This window comes from Typopeltis vanoorti, chromosome 10 (assembly GCF_054136105.1).
Source record: "Typopeltis vanoorti isolate ZY-2024b chromosome 10, IOZ_Tvanoo_1.0, whole genome shotgun sequence".
Lineage (NCBI taxonomy): Eukaryota > Metazoa > Arthropoda > Arachnida > Uropygi > Thelyphonidae > Typopeltis > Typopeltis vanoorti.
In genome coordinates, this window is record NC_143558.1 from 63261995 (window position 1) to 63285419 (window position 23425).

The 23425-nt window shown below is 35.9% G+C and overlaps 1 protein-coding gene across 2 annotated transcripts in view; it reads left to right on the top strand.

The window, feature by feature from the left end:
• LOC150102464 (uridine diphosphate glucose pyrophosphatase NUDT14-like) overlaps window positions 1–22298 on the top strand; it is a 70884-nt gene extending 48586 nt beyond the window's left edge. For both annotated transcript variants that reach the window (XM_090398777.1, XM_090398778.1), the window contains 2 exons: window positions 7337–7544; window positions 21593–22298. In XM_090398777.1, coding sequence (XP_090254903.1) covers window positions 7337–7544; window positions 21593–21839 — 455 coding nt within the window. In that variant the 3' untranslated portion in view covers window positions 21840–22298. The remainder of the gene's footprint in view (window positions 1–7336; window positions 7545–21592) is intronic.
• The last annotated feature ends 1127 nt before the right edge of the window (window positions 22299–23425 follow it).

The window sequence follows — 23425 nt, forward strand, 5'->3', positions numbered from 1 at the left end:
CACATCAAATCACCAACAGTGTAAGACTGGATGTAGCTTGTGTCCTTTCCATAGCAAAACCACCCAAAAGCAATATATCCAACAAGGAATTTAAAGCCCTCCAGGAATTGAGAAATAATAAAGAATTAGTCCACCAAAGCGGATAAAGGAAATGCAACTGTAGTACTTAACCAAAAGGACTACAAAGGTAAGCTGAATGCTCTTCTATTAGATCGGGCTACTTACCTCCCTATCAATTACAATCCCACCAACTCACAAATTAGAAAACTTCACAGGCTCCTTAAGAAAGTCGCTTCTTGGCCTGTAGAAGTTACCAACAGATTAAAACCGTTTAACTCTATACCCCCCCTCCCCGTATTTACGGACTCCCAAAAATACATAAAGAAAATGTGCCATTACGTCCCATAGTGGATGGCATTGATTCCCCCACATACAAATTAGCTAAACATTTGGCCAAAGAGCTCACACACTATACTGGCAACACACCATCACACATAAAAAACTCAGCCCACTTCAAAGCCAGCATAGAAAACCTTACACTCCAACATACTGACATAATGGTCAGCTTCGACGTCTCCTCCTTATTCACAAATGTCCCACTCAAGGAAACTTTAGAGCTAATCCAAGCTAAATTTTCCCCCGATAGCTCAGCCCTATTTCAGTTCACAATGAACTCAGGCTATTTCGTTTGGCAGGGAAAATTCTACAAACAAATAGAGGGGACAGCCATGGGCTCACCACTCTCCCCACCCTTGGCCAATTTCTTTATGGAGACCTTTGAGGAAAAAGCCTTAGCCTCTGCCCCACAAAAACCAACCATATGGCTTCACTACGTTGATGATGTGTTCGCTATTTGGCCACATGGCTCTGAAACACTCCTCTCCTTCCTTACACACTTAAACAACCAACACGCCAGAATCAAGTTCACCCTGGAAAAAGAGGAAAACAACTGCCTCCCTTTCCTATACACACTAGTCACCCGCCAGCCTGATGGAACTTTGGTTTTCTCAGTTTACAGAAAACCCACCCATACAGGCAGATACATCCACCAACAATCCCCCCCCTCACAACAATATGGAGTGGTAAAAACACTATACAACAGGGCTAAACTAATCTGTTCTAACGACATAGCCCTTAACACTGAACTAAATCACATCCTCAACACTTTCTCAGCCAATGGCTACCCCCCCCCCCCAAAAAAATTAAAACCTACAAACCACAGCCCCCCTCCTCCCCCCCTCCACAAAAAAGATTACTCTAAATCCATCACCATTCCCTACATCCGAGGTACCTCAGAAAAAATTACCAAAATTCTAAAAAAACATGACCTCACCTCCTGTTACAAGCCTTACAGAAAATTGGCATCCCTTATCCGCTCTACCAAAGACCAACCACTTCCCCTATTCCTACCTGGTGTATACCTGGTCCCTGGCAGTTGTAAACTGTCGTACTTTGGCCAAACAGGCAGGACAGCGAATATCAGAATTTCTGAACACAAGGACTATATCCGGTTTTACAAGTATAGCCATTCTGGTCTTGCAGACCATGCTCTGGATACTCGCCACAGAATACGGTGGAAGAAAGCAACAATAATACACCGGAGCAAATATAAATTCGAATGATTATTTATGGAATCGGTCTCTGCCCTAAGAAACTCTCCAAACCTCAACAAATTTGGTTGTATGCGACTGCCCCAAATTTGGGAGGCATACATCAGCAGACCTTCAGCCCAACGGCCAAGAACGCCTACTTAGCCCGCCAGAGGGCACCATCAGGACTTCTAGGAGAACGATAGCTTCATATCTTCATTCTCAGTTACTGTATTGTTATTGCCTGTGTGCACCTGCCTTTTTGTAAGTTCCTTTAGAAAATGGCAATGTGACATTGCCGAAATATCGGAAATATCTATTAAAGTATAATTTAATTTATATTCGGATCTACGTTGTTTCAATTCCCTAAGTTATTTAGAAATATCACTACTCTGGGTTTGCCTCCCACTGACGGGACCTTAATAAAGGTCGAAACCAGTCTGGGTAGTGGCCCTTCCCTTAATGCATAGCAGTATACATGTCTGCAAGGAGATGTGTTTTGCATTATGGGAGATACTGAGGCAAGGAATGATAAGAGCTTGATCCACCTTTGCTACAAGTTGCCAGGAGATGTACCACTTACCTCAGTCCTGAAGATATTTTCAGGCCAAACTTTGTTTGCTTACACTTAGATAAAGGATTAAACTAAATTTATTATAGTCTAACTAAGTGTTACAACAAAAAATGCAGCAATGGGTTTAGAATATAATAATGCCCAATGTATGTTCTAAATTTATTTTCAAGCAATCATGCATAAGTTCATTATACATAAAGAAATGAGCAGTTTAACTGCTGGTATAGTGTACATCTGTATTTCAAGTTGTTGTTTTTTTTTATTTGTGAAATCTCCCTCCATATATGCCTCATCAGGGTGATTAGGTACTCTAAAAATACTTTGGGCTAAAAATGGTATTCTCTCTTAAGTAGTTTTATCATTTCCAGAATGATTTTTGCACATGCAAATAGAGCATGGTAAGAACATTATCCAGTTGCTTCAGAATTAAAAATGTAATACTTTGTAGTTGACTGCATTGTTCAATATTAATGGTTCCTGGTGACAGCTTTTTTTTTTTTTTTTTTTTCAATATTTTATTTCACTATGATACTCATTAATTTGATTTATTCTAGAATAAAATACATACTAAATTTATTATAAACATTTTTACAAAATAGAAGTTGAATTTTCTTACTCCAGTGCATTAAGATTCCTTCATGCCTTGTGGCCTTTAGAGTTGAATCCCTTCAAGGAAAAACAGAGTTTGTCATAAATATTGCATCACTGCTTTAAAGCCAATTACTGATATATTCTGATTTAGACATGACAAATGATATCAGAATTGCTAATTGAAAGTAGCATTCAAATGGATTCCAAGAAGTTAATTAAATATCACATTATCATCACCCAGAACTGTATTCTTAGAGAAAATTGATAGCATTAAATTAGGGTAATGTGCTTTTCACTGCACTCACCTAAGGCACAAAAGGAAAACTTTTCCAAACAGAAAATTGCCTACTTAATTTTCATTCATGTTAAATCAGATAATTCCTAAACTGCTGGTAGAAAATTACTTCTGTTATCAGTAAAATGGAAAATTAGACAGGTTAAAAGCTTACCAAATTGGTTGCTATAACAACCAGTATTAAATATCTATATTTAAGCTCTCGTGCAATATCTTTCATGTATCTCATTTCACATTAATTTATACATCTCTTTAGATGATTTCCTGCTGTAATCAAAGCATTTGATACTTTGCAGTGTTATATGTTAGTAGTAAATTCCTGCATGTAACTTAGTCTAATGAAATGATATTGGATAAAGAGAATTCATTCATTCTCTGATAACTATTCATTTCCTTGTTTAAGGACTTCTCTTCCTTAAGTCACAATAGATTATGAAAATTGCTTTTTGCCCACCTCTTTGCAGTCACATAATTATTGTATCTCCATCTGCTATGCCTAATGCGTTTAAAATCCCAAAACTTTTGTATACCAAATTACATGGTATGGCAAAATTTTGCCAGATAGTATCTGTTACAAATCTTGATCTTTCATAGAAGACCTTAGTTTATAATATTGAACAGATTTGTTAAATACACATTTTGGCTGAGGTAAGATATATTTTTAAGTCACTTATAGGGTAAGTATTTGAAAATTTAGTGATTGTTAGGTGTGTTTATGGTGATAAATGAACAAACTAATAATGTAGGCCTGTACAATTATTTTATATTGTACAAATATTGCAGTTTTATTTTATAAATCTTCATATTAAGTGCTACATACTCTGGTCTACCAGAGCAAAGGCCGATGCCTTTTTCCCAATAGGCAATAAAGGCTGAAGCCAAAATACATCACGATCTATCCCACACTGGTACAAGGTATTCTAGAAGTTATTTGTTGGTGACGATGCCAAGCCAGAAGTGTGCTCTGCAAATCTCTAAGTGACAAGATCTTAAAAGTCTGCTGAAGTAATTAATGCCTATAGAAGTCAAGTCTTTGTAACTCTCATTGCACCATACACCATGAAGGGAGATGGTAGCACTATGAAATGAGGAGCTGCCCCAAATTACTCTTCAATCTGTCGAGCAATATCCATGTTCTTCCCATAATATGAGACCTTGTTCCTATGACTGACAAGTGGATGCCCAGTACCCACTATCTGTGCATCAATAACCCAAACTCTTTCATCCTTCTTTGCAATTAAATCAGGCTTTCTAATACCAGCTATAGTCTTATAGTGCAGTTCAACCACACTCTTCCAACTTTGTTTTTCGACTGGTTATTTAATATGGATACCAAGGCATCATTACACTTACCTGAATACCATGAGTTCAAAAACAACATTGGGCAATATGAGAAAGGGTTTTATTGTAGCTGCAACCTGCCCTACAACTTGTGTCACCTCTGCTGCCACGGGTTGTACGGGGTCCCTCGTGGGCAGGACATTGATCCTAGCCCTGATTAAGTCAATAAATTTGTAACCAGGTAGGAGTCTAGTACCTTCCCATAGCCATTGATGCTGGGGAGGCACTAGATTAGATCCATAAAGTGATGCACCATCAACAGAGCACATTATTTCACAGCGATATTTCCAAAAAATTGGCTATCCTTCTAAAACCACACAATATTAGAGTAGCATTCAAGCCGGTCAATACTATTCAGAAATTTTTAAGTTCACCGAATGACTCTCATCCATTCTACAAGTACTCTGGAGTATATAATATACCTTGCTCCTGTGGTGTTAGTTACGTTGGTCAGACCTCTAGAAGATTCGAAACGAGACAGAAAGAACACATAGGATATGTCAGAAACAACAGACAAGATATTTCAGGCCTTTCTTGTCACTTTGCCTCTACCAACCATCTCATTGAGTGGGATAATTCTACCATTCCAGAACCTTCAAGGAGGCTGCTACGGTCGCCCATTCAACAGGAAACCTAAATAAGAATCAAGGTCTAATCCTACCGGAAATTTGGAAAGCTTTAATCAGATCACTAAACATCAAAGAAATGAACTTTCACGCCAATTACGTTATGTCTCGTAACAAATAAATCATGTTCCCGAGACTCGCGCATTGTCTCGCACAATACTAATTTTGTATGAATTAGAACTGTCAGTTAAAACCTAGTCTGTTACCTGAAGATGCCGATAGCAAAAATTGGTGAAACATGTAGGATGATAAATTAAAACTCATTTGACTAACATTCAAAAAAAGTGTTATGGTTATTATACAAGTAGTCAAGAAAGAAAATCACCAAAAAATATGATTTATTTTTAATAGAACAAAAATTGGAATAGGTTCCTCTTCATTTCCCATCCATGAAAATCCACATTTCAAGTAATTCATATCATACGAAAATTTTTTTTTCTTTTTCCTAGTTTGTTCTCTAGAGATGTCAGACGACACACCCTTATCAATTTCATTTGATCCAGATGCAATATCAACATTTTCTTGTTGCTTACAGCTGCTTGTATTTGCAATATTGCTCTCTTTTGTGGATTTTATAAATCCAATCTTTAACCAATGATCCATACTTTAGAATTTGAAAGCTAAAAAGATTAACGTATTTACTCGAATATAACTCGCACTTTTTAAAAAAAATTAAAACCTAAAAATCGTGGCGCGAGATATATGCGGGAATTTTCGGAAACTCAAGTTTTCAGAAAAAAACTGAAAATGGTGTGACTTACCAAGAAGCTCCTATTCGCTATCGCTACTTTTGGCATTGAGAACAGTTTCCTTGTGTGCATCCACAAAGTCATCTTCCCATTATTTCAAGCAAAAATTACCAGTAATTTACAACACTTGAGATACGTAGAGCATCTATGAAGAAGTGCATATGATTGGTGTGGTATTAACAAAAGATTGTGTGAACCAAAGACAAATTAACATTTCAACACTTGAGCTAAAATGTTAATTCTCTTCAACCGAATTCCATAATATCCGAAATACATTTACTATATATTAATAAATTTAGTTTAATCCTTTATCCAAGTGTGAGCAAACAAAGTTTGCACCTGAAAGTATCTTCAGGTGCAAACACTGGGTAACTCGTTGCAAAAATGGACCAAGCTAATATCAAACAAGCTAAATTTATTATAGTCTAACCAAGTGAAAAATAAACTTTCAACATCTTTCTCTAAATCCAGAGTAATTTAATAAAAAGGTGGCACACCGTTTGGCAACTCCTATAGATAAAGATGATCTCGCTATTGCTTCTGCTTGATATCTCCACTGAAACCTGGACTAAAACCACTTGAACGCCTGGCTCCCACTGAAGAGACCTCAATAAAGGTCGAAACTAGTCTGGATAGTGGCCCTTCCCTTAATGTATGACATTATACATATCCACAAGGAGATGTGTTTTGCATTATGGGAGATACTGAGATAGGAGTGATGTTAGCTTGGTCCACCTTTGCAACGAGTTGCCCGCTGTTGTACTACCTTACCCCAGTCCTGAAGATACTTTCAGGTGCAAACTTTGTTTGCTCACACTTGGATAAAGGATTAAACCTAATTTATTATAGTTTAACCAAGTGAAAAATAAACTTTCTATATATTTCTTAGTTTTAACGCGTTCGCAACAGGGTGGTGTCAAGCAAAACCATATGTTGCACCGGCAATATATGGTTTTGCTTGAGTCTATACATCAATTTCTATTGGAGGGGAGATGTGATTCATTAGTTAGTGCAGTTTTTATCCCAGTTGTCTCTAATTACACTATTTGTTGAGATTTAATGATGCATAGCCGAAAATTGCAATGAAAATGTTGTTCTGTAAGGGCTCCATTCAGACTTTAATTGATGTTTTCAATTTTTCTGCCAATTTTCATTCCAGATTTATTACAGCAGTTATTCAGTTTAGTTAGAGAATCCTTCAGACTTATACCAGATTTATTTACCAGTATAATCTCTGTACTTAAAGTAAAGAGCTGAGATGATTATCTCTAATTTTGATATCTGGTTTAATACCACTTTCTTCATAATGTGATCCAAGGAGATGATGAATAAAAGTGGAGATTTCCCAAAGTGTAGTCTGCATAGATAGTCTGTTAATGGTAGGTAGTGGCATAGTGTGTAGTGGAAGATTAAGTAGTGTAAATGTTGTCTTGGTGGGTAGTATCTTCTCATAGTGACTCCTCAGAGGCCTCATGTAATAATAATAATTTGAGTTGATATATATTAACTTGAACCTGTTTAACTTTTATTTTTTTTTTACCTGTTATATTATGAATATATCTATTGAACAGCTGTGTACTGCAATAGAATTCCTCCTGAAGAATGTACTGGAAAAATAGATATCAATAAATATCCAGTTAGTCTGGGTATGACAGTAGAATTATGTGCTGGAATTGTTGATAAAAGCAAAAGTGTTGCAGAAATTGCCAGAGAAGAAATATTAGAAGAATGTGGGTATGATGTTCCAGTATTAGCCATGGAGAAAGTCCTTGCTTATAGGTAATTATGTTCTTAACACAATTTTGCCTAATGTTAATATTGAACTTTTTAAAAAATAAAATAAAATAGAATCTAAAGAAATTTTATTCTTATTTTATTTACTTATGCTTGGGTAAAAAAATAAAAAAAAAAAACAATAAAAAAAATAAAGTAGAAAAAACAATATAATTTCTTGCTGAGTTAATATAGCAACATTTCTCAAATATAGTCCTCAAAATGTACCAGTCAAAAATATAAAATAAAAATTCAAATACAGAACCCAAGCTGTTGATAGAAAAAATAAAGCTATAAACAATAAAAATTTATACAAATAAGTGAAGGAATGGGTAGAAGTTGATTATTCATGATTAATAGCATACATACGCATTTAGTCCTAGTCCATTTCCTAACATATTGATCATTAGACTGTCACCTCAAAATGGACTATGGTGATGAAATAAAGTGCATATAGTTCTTTTTTTTTATTTTAAGAAATAATCTCATCTTCAGTATAAATAATGGCTGAAGAGAAATACAACTAATCACAGTTCGGGCGTCGCCCGGTTAAACAAGGCCCCCGTTGTTTTCGCCAGGGAACCAGGGCGAACAGCGAAAAGTCAGCTACTGGAACAAATCTGAAAACAAACCCCAACTCAACATCACCAGAGTTAAAGATCGGTACTATCGACGTAAGAAGCCTGAATGGCAAAGAAATGGAGCTAGCTGAGGAATTAGATAAGTACCAGATCGACATAATAGGGGTGACTGAAACAAAAAAGACCAAAACTGGTGAGATCTTTCTGAGCAATAAATACAAAATGTTATATTCAGGCAATAACAATCAAGGAAAAGAAGGAGTAGCCATAGTATTCAACACAAAATACGAGGCTAATCTTCTTGAATGGCAGTCAGTCTCAAGTAGAGTAATGTGGGCAAATATGAGAATGGGGAACTGGACAATGAGACTTATTTGTGCCTATGGTCCCACAGAAGGTTCTACTAAGGTAGAAGTGGAGGAATTTTTTGAGGCTTTAGAAAAAGCAACTGACACAATGAAAAAGGAAAAGTTGGTCCTTGTTGGGGATCTAAATAGTAGAGTAGGAAATGATTGTGAGACATACAAAAATATTTTGGGAAAATTTGGAGAAAAGAGCAAAGCTAATAATAATGGCAAATATCTGTTGGATTTCTGCTCAGGACATGGACTGGTTATTACTAACACCATGTTCCAACATAAAAATGTGCACAAATTCACATGGAGAGAAGAGGCTAGGAATAAGAAAAGTCTCATTGACTATGTTATTGTTGATAGTGATGTTTTCTCCCTGGTGCAGGACACCAGAGTGTACAGAGGATTTGAAATTGGAAGTGATCACTATTTAGTCTTGAGCAGGATAAAATTGAATTTCATATTGAAAAGAATAACATGTAAGAAAGTTTTAAAGCGAATAAAAGTTGAGCAGCTCTCAGATGTAAAATGTAGACTAAAATACAGAAATATTATTGAAAAGAAAATGAAAGAATTTGAGAACAGGAATCAAACCTTGGAGATTCAGTGGCAAACTCTGAAGGAAACATTGATTGATTCTGCCAGAGAGGCATGTGGTGAGGTTGTGTGCAAAGATGAAAAAATCAGAACTCCCTGGTGGACACAGGAAGTTAAAGAGGCAGTGAAGGAAAAGAAGAAAGCATATCAAAAGTTCCTGGCAGATAAGTCAGCTTTTACTCTTACAGAATACAGAGGCAAATGTAAGAAAGCTAAACAGTGTGTAAAACTAGCTAAACAAAAGTCATGGGAGGACTTTGGCAAGAATATAGAAAATAAATATCAAGAAGGTGGCAAAATATTCTGGAGGTTGTTGAAGAAGCTTAGGAATGGAGGAAAGAGTGCTGTAAAAGGAATTAGAGATGATAAAGGTGAAATGAAAACAGGAGAAAAAGATATCCTTGAAGTATGGAGTAATTACTTTGAAAAACTGCTAAATGAAACAAGCAGTGATGACAGCACAGTGATAAAAAAACACTGACCAGGCATGCAGTCAGGAATACATATCCATACTTGAAGTAGAAAAAGCCATCAAAGGCTTGAAATGTGGAAAGGCAGCAGGAGTAGATGATATTCGACCAGAAATGCTGAAGTATGGTGGTATAAGAGTCTTACAGTGGCTGCACTGCATAGTTCAGAAAGCCTGGACAGAGGGACGAATTCCCGATGATTGGAGTAGAGCTCTCGTAGTACCCATATATAAAAAGGGAAATAAAACTGAATGTGAGAATTACAGAGGTATTTCCCTACTGAGTGTTCCTGGCAAGATCTATGCAAGTATACTTGAGAAACGGTTGAGAAGAATTGTGGAAGAAAAGCTTGGTGAAGAACAAGCTGGATTCAGGCCAAATAGAGGCTGTCAAGATCAGATCTTCACTTTACGACAAATAGTCGAGAAAGCATGGGAATATAACAAAGATCTGTATTTAAGTTTTGTCGATTTGGAAAAGGCATATGATAAGGTGCCAAGAGAGAAGCTATTCAATACGCTGCAGTTATATGGTGTCAATGGGGCATTATATCAAGCAATACTTAGTCTTTATTTGAGTTGTGAGTCAGCAGTTAGAATTGAAGGAAGTACAGGAAGATGGTTTAATGTTAAATCTGGTGTGAGACAAGGATGTACATTATCCCCTCTGTTATTCATTATCTATATGGATCACATTATGAAGGAATGTGGTATTAAACCTGATATCAAAATTGGAGATGTTAATGTCAGCTCTTTGCTTTATGCGGATGATGTTATACTTCTAAATAAATCCGCTACAAGTCTGCAAGATTCTCTGACTAAATTGAATAGCTGTTGTAATAGATATGGTATGAAGGTCAGCAATAAAAAGACAAAGACAATGAAAATAGGCAGAATCATTGAAAATGTCAACTGTGTTGTGAATGGAGAACCTGTGGAACAAGTAAAACATTTCAGCTACTTAGGCACAATTTTTACTGAAGATGGTAAACTAAATATAGAAATAGACAACAGAATCAGCAAAGCTGGTATCGTGGGAAGTCAATTGAATAAATTCATATGGAATAAGAAAGAAATTAGTCGGAACACTAAATTAGCTGTATACAAGACTGTGTTCAAACCAATTTTAACTTATGGATCTGAGAGCTGGGTCAGAAGTAAAACACTTGACCAAAGACTAGAGACCGCAGATATGAGAGTCCTGAGAAAGATTAGAGGCATGAACAGATGGCATCAATGGCAATATCATATTAAAAATGAGGATATTAGGAAAGAACTTGACATTGTCAGCATCCAGGAATGCGTTAGCAGAGCTAATCTCAGATGGTATGGTCACTTAAATAGAATGGGAGAGGAAAGATTAGCAAAACAAGTGTTCTCTGCCAGGTTGGCAGGAAAACGACCCAAGGAAGACCAAGATATAGGTGGATTGATACGGTACAAAGTGCCTTAGACGATAGAAATATAAGATCTGATAATGTTGGAGTCTTGACAAGTAACAGACTGATTTGGAGGAAAATTGTAGATAGGAAGTTAGTAATGATGTAATTTTTTCATGTAGTACTGTCATATCCTGTACACCCCTTGAGGGTACATGGCAGGAATTTGATGATGATGATGATGATTAAAATTTGCAAGTAACATAAATAAAGTGCAGTAAAAGTAGAAGCAGCAATTTAAAAAAAAATCACTTGTACTTAACTCTTTTTTCAATTTAACTGAATTACAAAAAAAGATGAATTCTGCCATTCTTGTTCTGTGGTAGACAACACTTACCCATCTTTGAACATAGACAATGGAAAGATTTGAAGAATCATGTGGTTGTTCTTTCTCCTTAAGTTCCCTCCATAGTAGTTTCTTTTTTGGAAGTTCAAGCTTAATGGTCTTATTTATCCATTTAACCCCTACTTGATTTATTACTCGAACTCTAGGTATGCAGTCAGCCATTGCCTCATGCAAACACTTCCTAACTGCCTCCCATGCACTATCAACATCTAGCCCTTGCAGTTTTACATGCCATGGCACTGAACCAATCAAACTCCTAAGCTTGTCATACTTACCAGCCCGATAAGTCCACATGTACCCTGTCTTAATTGTAAATTCCACACCTTTAGCCACCTCCAAAGTCAAGACCCTATGATCACTCTCACCAATTGGTGGCAACGTGGTCATATTCGTTACAGCCAAATTCTCAGATGCAATTACTAGGTCAAGCACTCACTGACCCCTTGTATTTTCCGTTACATGCTGTTGCAGATAGTTATCCCTTAATAACCGCATAAAATCCAATTCCTTCCTCCCATGTGTTCTCTCCTCCTTCCAATCAATGTTACCATAGTTGAAATCACCCATAATAATTACCCTCCTTCCACTCATTTCTTCTATTTGCTTATGCATACTTTCTCCACCATCTATTCCATCACCTGGTCTATAGCAGCACCCAATTGTATATTTTGTTCTGCTAGTTTCAATCTCACACCAAATAGCCTCAAATGTGCTCTTTTCTCTATCCTGCAGTTCCACTTCTATCCTCCTTGGATAGAAGTGGAACTGCAACTCATCAGCTATCATCAATAACCTGTGGCCTGGAAGTGCCAACCAAGGCCAAAAATTCTTCCTTCTTGTTCCTAATACTTCTGGCATTAGTATACATGAATTGCAGAAGCCGATTTGTCCCATCCCTATTTTGATGCCTTATACTAACTATCCCATTCTGATTCGTGGTCTTTCGTACTCGCTTGGGCATATTACACACATTCATACACTGAACTGTCTCCCTAAAAGTCTACATATCTACTCCCCCCCCCCCCCCTTAATAACTCTAGTTTCCCTGATTCTGCACATTCACTTCCACTACATTTGACACCTTTTCAAGTCTCCATACACCAAATCCATTCAAATGTAAACCATCCATCTTATAAATCCTTTCACCCATCAAACTCACTCCACACATCCACAAATTCCACACCACTCGTCCTGCATAATTCACGCATAAAGTCATTAGCAATTATGGCCCTCCTATACTCTTCACTGTCATACCGTGGCAACAGACTCACCATCCTAACTTTCTTACGGTTCTCTTTTGCTACCTCAAGCAATTCCTTCACATCCTCACTCATAGCCATTTTGTCTCCTTTCAAATCATTTGTACCTGCTACTACTATCGATTCTTTCACCCGCTGCTTTTGCATTCTAATGACTCGCTTACATCCTTAACGATCGCACCCGGTTGGTACAATTTTGTTAAACTCTCAACTAACACACCTCTTATTAAGGAATCTCCATACGATACTCGCTCTTTCATTTTGTTTACATTCACTATCATACTCTTATTTTTTCTATCATACATTTGCCGTTTATTAGTCTGTATGCTTGTAAACATTTTTGCTAATGCTCCAGCTGCCGATTTACTCTGTGTATCGCTCTGTGTAACTGAGCGATTTCGCTCGTTGCATCAGTCTCATCATTTTTATCCTCTGGTAATTCATTCATTCGTTCTATATGTTTACCTTCATTCTCACTTTCAATGCCACTCTCACAGCTATCAGGTACTACCTCGCATATTACTGTTATCTAGATTCTCACTTTCAACAACGATATCACTCACACTACCTGAAACACTCTTTAAATCTTTACACTTTCTGCACACATTCACTCCACTATCGTTGTTTAACCAGACTCCAACTGCTCTCCTCAATGCATACATTTCACAAACGGTACACTGAATCAAATCCTTTAAATTAAAATTTTTAGTCTAAGATGGCGACCTGGTCACCATTTTTGTATTCTTCTTTTGGGGAGCCATGTGCACAAATAATCGTATCTATCAATTTACTATTTAAAATACTCAGAAAACACACAAAAATCACCCAGATATGCTAAAATACGAAAAGTAAACAATACTATGTAAATATGCAAATTCACCAATTATTACTCAAAATAACACTTATCTGTTTAGGAGCTATCCGCAAACACTACACGCCATGTAGCCCTCTCAATAGTACTTGCATTATGTCTTATGGGCATGTATAATGCTATGCATTGTGGAAAGAGTCACTATCCAGAGACCAGTTTCAACGTTGATTGAGGTCTCATTGGTGGGGACCAGACCCAGAAATGATACCAAGATTGAAGTAATGCAGAAGCCATATTTCCATATACAAGTAGCCAAAAGGTGTCACACCTTATTATTAAAATACTCTAGATTAGAGATAAGGCAGTTGATGTGAGGTCATTAGCCTCTATATACAAGTAGCCCAATTGTGAAGTGACTTCACATGCAAAATTTGTTTGCTTGCACTTGGATAAAGGATGAAACCATGAATATAACTTCTTGGCATCTTTAATTTATCCCTTTGATCTGATTTTTCCAGCAATGAAGGAGTACATCAAGGCTCTGTGCTTTCACATATGTTCTTTTTTCTATACTTCAGTGATCCTCTCTTGCTAATGTCCAATCTTGTACATAGCTTTTGCTGACGATACACTCCATTCCTCTTCATTCACAAAACCTTATACGCTATGTTGATAAAATTATTTGGACACTTAATGTGCCATGCAAATATTCAGAGAATGTCTGCATAAGTGTGGTAATAAAAGGTCAGATGTGCTGAATGTTTTGCACTGTACTCGATGTCAAGATACTACATTCGGCTGAACTGACAGACTTTAAGTGTGGGATAGTAGTTGGGTGTCACATCAGTGGTATTTATGTCCATGACATTACTCCCCATCTCAGTATATCAAAATCCACCATTGCTTATGTCATTTGCAGATGGAAATTTGATGGTGCTACCACAGCAGGAAAATGTCCTGGAAGACCACCGACACTCGCTGACCGATATTAACGATCTCTGTCACAGAATGTTCAATCATCCACATCATCAATGGTGGACCTTGCATGGAAAATGCTGTAGGAACATCTATCAACACTAGAACTGTCCATGGAGATTTGCATGCCTTAGGTCACCACAGCAGAGTTGCTGTGAAAAAGCCACACATCATCCCCTCAATGCCAAACAACTTTTGGACTGGTGTCTTTCACGCCATTCCTGGATTGTTGATGATTGGAAAAAAGGGTTCTGTGGAGCAACAAATCATACTTCCAAATATTTCACTCTGATGGTCGTGTTTGAGATTATCTGAGGAACAATTCTGGCAGGAATGCATCATTCCAACTGTCGAGTTTGGCGGAGGCTCGATAATGGTATGGAGGTGTTTTGTTTGGATGGGACTTGGGCAATGTTTTGGGCAAGTCCATTGGTGGGCTTGCCCAAAACCATGATGTCTGATGGATACCTGGACATGCATGACAACTTCATGCTTCCAATGCTGTGGAAGTACTTCTGCATGTTTCAGCATGTCATTGCTCAATGCCATACTAGTGGACACCAAGAAACCAGTCTCAGACACAGTGTCCGAAACTGGTTTCCACAAAAAAATGTTTAAGTGTTGGACTGGCCAGCTCAAAGTCCACACCTCAATCCCATTGAACATCTTTGGGATGATTTGAAATGCCAAATTCAATCTGGACCACAGCAGCTGTCATTAGCAACAGTAATGGGGATAGATTTGTGTGAGGAATGAAAGAATATTCTTGTTGCGACATATCAGAAATTGGTTGAAAGCATGCCCTGAAGGGTAGTTTCTGTCAATCAGGCCTATATTGGTCCTACTCAGTACTAGAAATGTAATTAAAATGCATGTTTTTGACCACAACCAGGTGTCCAAATACTTTTGTCAATATAGCATAGTACTCGGATGACTCAAGCTTCATGATCTTCTAGTCATTCTGAAGTGGGATGAAGAAAATTAGGTAAATTTTAATGCCACCAGTAATCCTACCTTATTTCCTAGAAGAAAGACCATACCTCATTCTCCCTCTCCATCTTTTGATAATACTCTGCTCATCAGCAAGATCAGTTTTCTTTGGCTGACTCACATATAACCTGTCCTGGCATAAGCACACCAAGTCCATAGCCTGTTCAGCCTCTAAAAGCTTGCTATTCTTTTTCATTCTAAAAATTACTTCTCTTCTACTCAACTCCTAAAACTTTATAAATCCCAAATCTGTTCAACCTTAGAACATTGCTCTCACATCTAGGGAGGTTTCTCAAAAAAAAACTTCTCTTGGAATGCTAGATCGTATTCAGAAGCAAGCTGTTTGCTTAACAAATGATCTTTCTCTGAATCACTCCCTTTAGTTGCTTTCCCATAAACAGTTTGTTTCTGCATTATGTCTTTTCTGTAGCTATATTCATGAATGCCACTCTATTAATCTGGCACCACTGTTCGTCCACTTCCCTCTTATCATGTATTCTTGTTAACATCTGAATACTATTCAGCTCCAGACTCACCAAACCAACTTCTCATCCTTTTCCTTCATTTCATATACCTTTGTTCTTTGAACAGTCTTCTTATATCATCTTCTCCAAAGCATACAATCTCCAGCTCTTTGCGACACATATTAACAGATCCCTCTTCTGTTCTGATCATTTGTCCACACATGGCATTTTTGTATTATGTGTCTTGAGACCTGTTGCAATCTGGAAAATGCATTTGAAGAATTCAGAAATGCCACACAGTGCATTTACTCCATTGAGCATACTTTTACCTTGATTTTAAAATGTGACCAGATACAAAAACAAGATGCCATCTGTGACATATCCATGCTAACCTCCATAATTTTTATAGCAATATAGAATATTCTGTATACTGCACTTACTTGAATATAACTTGCCCTCATATATATATCTTGCACCCCTGATTTTACTTTATGGAAAAAGAAATTGAAAAGTTTTGCATATAGTTTGCACATGAAAAAGTTTAAAACTTTAAGAAATAGATAGTGAATGTTGTTATGGCAGTTTCAGATATTTTGAATTCAGTTGAAGAGAATCAGTATTCCAACTCAACAATTGTTGGCTTGGGTTTGTCATTGAGTCGTGCAATCTTTTGTTAATACCACACCAATCATATGCATAGAGACGGAAGGAACCAGTAGAAAAAATGTGGGAGTGAGAACATTGCCTTCTACTCAATCTTGGATTGTGCGAGGGTGGATTAAGAAACCATCATTAGAACTGTTGAGCAACTGGATTTTGAGAGCTTGGGACATGATTTCGCTAGAAATAATTTAATTACAGAAGCATTGTCGCTAAAAAATTCAGATATATCGCTTGATGAATGTGAGCGACTGATCACATAAATAATTTTGGTAATTAACATTAAAATGCCTTAATTTTATAAATAATGTGAGCAATTATAAATTATAATGAATACTGAGGATTTAATTATAAACATCAATTTAGTTTTTGCCTAAAAAAAACTTTAGTTTCTGAAAATCCCTACATATATCTCACAGAATGATTTTTTAACTTTAATTTTTTTTGGGGGGGGGGGAGAGTGCAAGTTATATTTCAGTAAATATGGTATGTACTCACGCATCATCAACTGCTCTCCATGAAGTCACATTCACAAGATTGAAACACCTTTATGAACTGCTCATTAAGTATCTCCACCACAACTTCTGCAACAGCTGTCTTTATATCATTTTCTCCAATCAATGTCATCCTTCCATAATCATTCTTTCTTTTGCTGACTACATATTAAAAGAACTCCTTAGGATTCTTTTTGGTTTCATTAGCTAACTGCTGTTCATACCTCATTTTAGCTGCCCTCACCAACCAAGTCACCAGCCTTGCCAGGTCTTTGTAGTCCTCATGGAATTGGTTATTTCCACTTCTCTTATGCTACCTCCATAATGCCCTTTTTCTCTGTATCGCATGCTTAATCTCGTTATTCATCCATTTCAACCTACTTTATTTAACCTTCTCACCCTTGGAATACATTTAGATTGTGTCTACTAGATAGATTTTGAAAATCCCCCAAGCTGCATTGATCTCTTTTCCAGCTAACTCCTCATTCCATGCTACACCTGCAAGCTGTCTCCTGAGCTCTTCATAATTACCCTCCTTGTAGTTCCATATATACCCTTTTCTTACAGAGGTCCTCACACTGATGGCAACCATCCAGGTAATCACCTCATGGTTGCTCTCACAAATTGGTGGGTGATTTGACTTTTATAATTACATTATCTGATGAGATGACCAAATCCAAGACTCTCAATCCTCTTGTGCCCTCTGTTATATACTGTCTGAGGTAGTTATCCCTCAAAAACTCAAGACTTCCAGTTGATATCTCATCATTCTAGTCTATATTGTCATAATTAAAATCATCCATAATGATCACTCTTTTCTTATTTGCTTGGCTAATTTGATTATACATTTCATAGTCACTACCATCCACATTACCTTGTCTATGACAACATCCAACCAAGTATTTCATTCTTATATTCTTATAATATACTTATATTATTATTCATAATACTAATAAAATTATAATTTCTTGGACACTGAGGAGGTGGTGATACTGAAGATGTTATGTTTTTTTTTTTTGCCAAGAAGGATGAATAGTAGTTAATTTCGGGGGGGGGATAGAAAATCTTGCATTGTCTATAGATTTCGATATTGTCAAACTAAGGAAGCTCTTAGAGAAATGTTTGTTTCTTCTTTGTAAGATGTTCTTGTTTACAAGAAATTATTTTTTTCTATCATTGAAATTAATGTTATTGAAATCCCCTCTGTAGAATGGTTGAAGGTTAGAATTAGGAGTGTAGAAGTAAATAATTTAGAAGTTATAATGAATTCTATAGTGCAAGTTTTTCAAATGAGATAAATTACAAAATCATCAGCTTGTTTGTTGTATGTTTATTTATTTGGATTTATGGCCAAAGCAACCCAGGCTATGAAGTCAGTTTATTATGTCTGTTTATTGCTTTGTGTTCTAATACAAATTTGCCTGATTTGTGGGATTAAAAACCTCAGTTTCCAGGAAGGGGGGGGGGGGGCTACCACTTTTGCATGTGGCTGGCTAACTCATCTTCAGTTGAAAAGCCCTGATAATGCCAGTTTGCCTGCTTTGTAGGATGAAAAACCTGAGTTTCCAGAAAGAAAAACCCTGCCACCCCTGTATGAGACTGACTAAATTACCTTCAGTTGAAATGCCCTGATAATAGTTCTTCACATCCTACATGTCATTTGAATCCAGATCTTTCCAGCCGAAGGGCATTATCAAAACCATCTGAGCTATGGGGGCTCCTATCTTCAACAAAACTCTGATATGGATGTTAAGTCAGCTAGAGATGGCTGATATACAGTAAAGAGCATGTTTGTGAATGAGTGAACCCATACAGTATCCTAGCATTAGTTGCAAAGTGCAAGGATAAAGATTCATCCAACAATACACATAATATGCAACCAGGGAGAAAGACCAGTAACCCAGTTGTAAAAGCCAGAAGACTGACTACAAGTTTGGGTTTTGCATGAAGGCATTAAATGCTTTAGTGACATCCAGTAACCACTTGAGTTTCTTCATACTTTTTTCATCCCAACTTACCAAGATCGTCACTGCAGAAATTGGAGAAAAATAAGTCAGAAGAAGCAGAGCTGGATGAAAGGTATACAGTCTGTAACACTCATCAAGGGGCTTTCTAGCCGCTGAAAGTATAACTGCCATTTGGTATCCACTAAGCCATCATGCTTATTGGAAGCCTGAAGTGACTTGAAAAAGTTCTGTGTTTAGTCTCTAAAGCAGGGTTTCCAGACTACTACTGTAAAAATAAATTAAAAAATTACAATATATATATATATATATATATATATATATATATATATATACACACACATATACATACACAAGGGTGGTCTGAAAGGTTCTTGGCCTCAACCATAGATGGCAACACTATCGACAAGATTTTTTTTTCTATGTTGATACATCTGTCATAAGCATCCGTGTGAAATAATTGCAAGTCATTCTATTTGTTTTATACAGCTGTCTGAAGCAAAAGTGTTGTCTGTATCATTGAAATGGATAAAATTGAGTATCGTGCAGTTATAAAATTCTTTGTAAAAGAAGATTTAATGCTAAAGAAAATTCGTTGAAAGTTCATAAAAGTGTATGGGCACTCTTCTCCTTCGTTTTCAACAATTAAGAAATGGGCTGCTGAGTTTAAACGTGGCCGTACCAGCCTTGAAGATGGTCCACGTGAAGGACATCCAAAAAGTGTAACAACACCAGAAATCATTGAACAAGTGCACGATATGCTTTTAGATGACCTGCAAGTGTTGAGACTATAGGCATTTCAAAAGAACATGTAGGATATATTTTGCATAAAGAATTGCAAATAAAAAAGCTTTGTGTAAGATGGGTGCCATGCTTGCTCACAGCATATCAAAAATGCACAAAATCTCTTTCTCGCATGAAAATCTCTAAACAGTGCTTGGAGCATTTTAACAAGAATAAAACTGATTTTGTGTGTCGATTTATTACAAGCTTGATTCAGTTCAAATAGGAATTGTTAGGATCAGATTTTTACTTTAAGACCAATAGTTCAGAAATCATGGATATGTAACTTTGATCTCTATTTAAATTTTGTAAATCTGGAAAAGGAATATATATATGCCAAGTTACCAAGAGAAAAACTGTTTAGAATGCCATAGTTATATGTGATGAATGAGACATTATATTTAGCAATACATGGTCTGTATTTATGTTTAAATCGGCAGTTAGTAATTGAAGGAAGATACAGGAAGATGGTTTGATATAAAATCAAGTGTAAGACAAGAATGCACACACCATCTCCACTGCTGTTCATGGATCCCATTAGGAAGAAAAGTAGGATTAAACCTGATATCAAAATTGATGTTAATCTCAACTCTCTACTTTATGCAGATGATATTATACTCTTAAATAAATCCAGTATAAGTCTACAGGATTCCTTAACTAAATTGAATAACTACTATAACAAGTTTTCTATGAAAATCAGCTAAAACAACAAAACAAAACAGACCCATGAAAATAGGCACCATCACTTAAAACATTAGCTGTATTTCAAATGGAGAAGCCATTGAACAAGTAAAATACCTCAGCTATTCAGGTACAATTTTTAGTGAAGATGGCAAGTTAAATATGGAAAAAGATAACTGAATTGAAAAATTTGATATCAAGGAAGTCAGCTGAATAATTTATATGAAATAAAATAAACAAAACACTAAACTAGCTGTATACAAGACTCTTCAAACTAATTTTAACTTATTGATCTGAGTGTAGGATTAGAAATAAGTTTCAAAGACTAGAGATCACATATATGAGAGTTCTAAGAAAAATTAAGGGAGTGAACAGATGACATCAATGACTGGATCATATTAAAAATCAAAGAAACTTGACATTGTTAGCATTCAGGTTAATACCCTCCTGCATAAGGAGGGTGTGAGCAGGGAAGTGTGGTTCTTTACATGGAGAGCGGTTGGTAAGTGGAATGCATTGCCTGAGTGTGTTATGAATATAGATGCATTGATTCAGTTTATGGCACAGTGGATGAGCTTTGTGTGTGATAGCATACCTCTCATGATGAATCTCCATGGAAGTCAGATGTTAATAATAATAATAATTTCAGATGGTGTAGTCACTTAAAGAGAATGGCAAGAAAGGTTACCACAACAGCTGTTTGATAGCAGGATGTTACAACAAAGACCAGAGGATGACCAAGATCTAGGTTGATTGATACAGTCAAAAATGCCTTAGAAAACCAAAATATAATATTTGACAGTATTTGAAATTCCATATTGCTGATATATACATTTATTGACTTAGAAAAAGCATTTCATAAAGTTAAAAGAAGTATTTTATTTAACATATTAAAAGAAACACAAATACCAAATAATATTCTAAAAGCTATCATAAGTATATATGAAAATAATCATATATATTTATGATAGCTTTTAGAATATTTTTATTGTGCAAGGTTAAAGATTAAATATCATGCAAGATTAAAGATTAAATATCATGCAAGATTAAATTACGAACTGTCATATTCGAGAGAGATAAACCAAGGAGTCTGACAGGCTCCTAATAATAATTATGATGCAATTTGCTGTTATTAGTGGTCTTTCTATTATATAAAACCCAATAAGATAAATCTTTTGTTGTTTTTAGGGCTGGTGTAGGAGTCTCAGGTTCTTTGCAGACACTGTTTTATGTGGAAGTAACTGATGATATGCAAATCAACGAAGGTGGAGGTAACTCCTTAGAAGATGAATTACTTGAAGTTATAGAGCTGTCGATTTCTGATACAAGAAAAATGATGTTTGATGAGGAAGTTCCAAAACCGTCTTCACTACTTTTTGCATTAATGTGGTTTTTTGAAAATAAAATACCAATGAAGCAACTACAAAAGCTGTAGTATTTAAATTATGTATATATTATAATTAAATTATGTACATATTATAATATATAATTTTACTTTGTGGCTGTAAGTTTTGGAAGGATTAATTTCCAAAACTTCTGTAATTTCTATTATAAATGTGTAGTTTATGTGCACGATGCATAGTTTTTCTTTTGAATTATTGTACCTCATTCAAAATTATTTCTTTTGTTCTCTACTTGGAGTTAGCATGACTTTAAAATCGTTACTTTTTTTTTTTCATTAGAACTTCTGTAATTAACCAACTGAGAAATTATGTAGGATTTATGATTTATTTAAAATTATATATCAGCATTGTAAATACACAAGATATTTCAGATCAATAATTCATATTTCGCGTAACTGTTAACTTTGTGTTAACTGCTAAAATGTAAAAGAAATGTGCTTTAATTTCACCTGCCCAGTATTGTCTTTGTCCTTGATTAAAATATTTTTCATTGTCACAATTCCTTTCCAGTACTTTTTTTAATGAAAATTTTCATTAGAGAGTCCACAAGAAAGAAAGTTTTTATGTAGGATACTACAGTCTCAAAAAGTTCAAGTAAACGCTGCATTAAGATGTATGTAATTTTAGGCTATCTGCAGGAAAGCACTTTAGAACAAACGTCAAAGAATTAATTTGTTATATCATTTTGTTTCATTATTTTTATTTACAACTTATTTTATATTACTGCTTCTGCAGTTGATCAGTTTTGATATACCCTCACTTTAAATCTGTAAGAAAATAACCTATAATGCATGTTCATCACTTCTGCTTCAACAGTGCAGTTTGTTAAATGATGAATTTTTTCCAAAATTATCCAGTACATTGATATGTATACTCTTGTCAATACGTTGTCTATATAACATATAGATAACTGTGGGTATACTCACACTGTTGTTAAAGAGCTTGTGGACTTCGAAAGTGTTATCGTAACTGCATCACTCAAAATCAGCAGTTGGTAATAACATTACTAGTAATGGGACTAGTGTTGCATTTCTTTAAGAAGTACCAATCTCAAATAAAAAATGCACAGGAACTTACAGAACAGGTATATGGCTCAGCATGTCAGTGTATGGTATCTTACTGAAGTTGTTATGATGATGTGGTTGTTTCAGGAAAATGATGCAGAAAACTGATTGGCTTGTGCAGAGTTCTGATTGCAACTTCAGACTATCTTTTGGGACAAACAGCAATGTTAGCCAGACAGTTACATCCTTCGGTAGTGCGTTTTTTTTTTTTTTTTTTTAAATCTGTGTTTCACTGTCTGTGAAACACTTATCTTTTATCACATAGTGATAAGACATATTATTATTATTGTTATTATGCCAGCCTGGTTGGCTGAGTGGTCAGCGTATCTGCTCTTCAGCCTAAAGACTGTGGGTTCGAATCCTGCCATGGGCAAGGATATTTGTGATTGTCTGTGAAAATACTAGTGGTGGTAGTGGGCAGTAGATGCAGTTAGTGTAGATGAGGTGGAGATGGAGAGTTGTAGAGTAGTTGTCCTCCCTCGGTGAGTCCTTGGACTCCTTGGAAGTGTCACGTAATAATAATAATAAATTATTAAATTAATAATAATAATAAA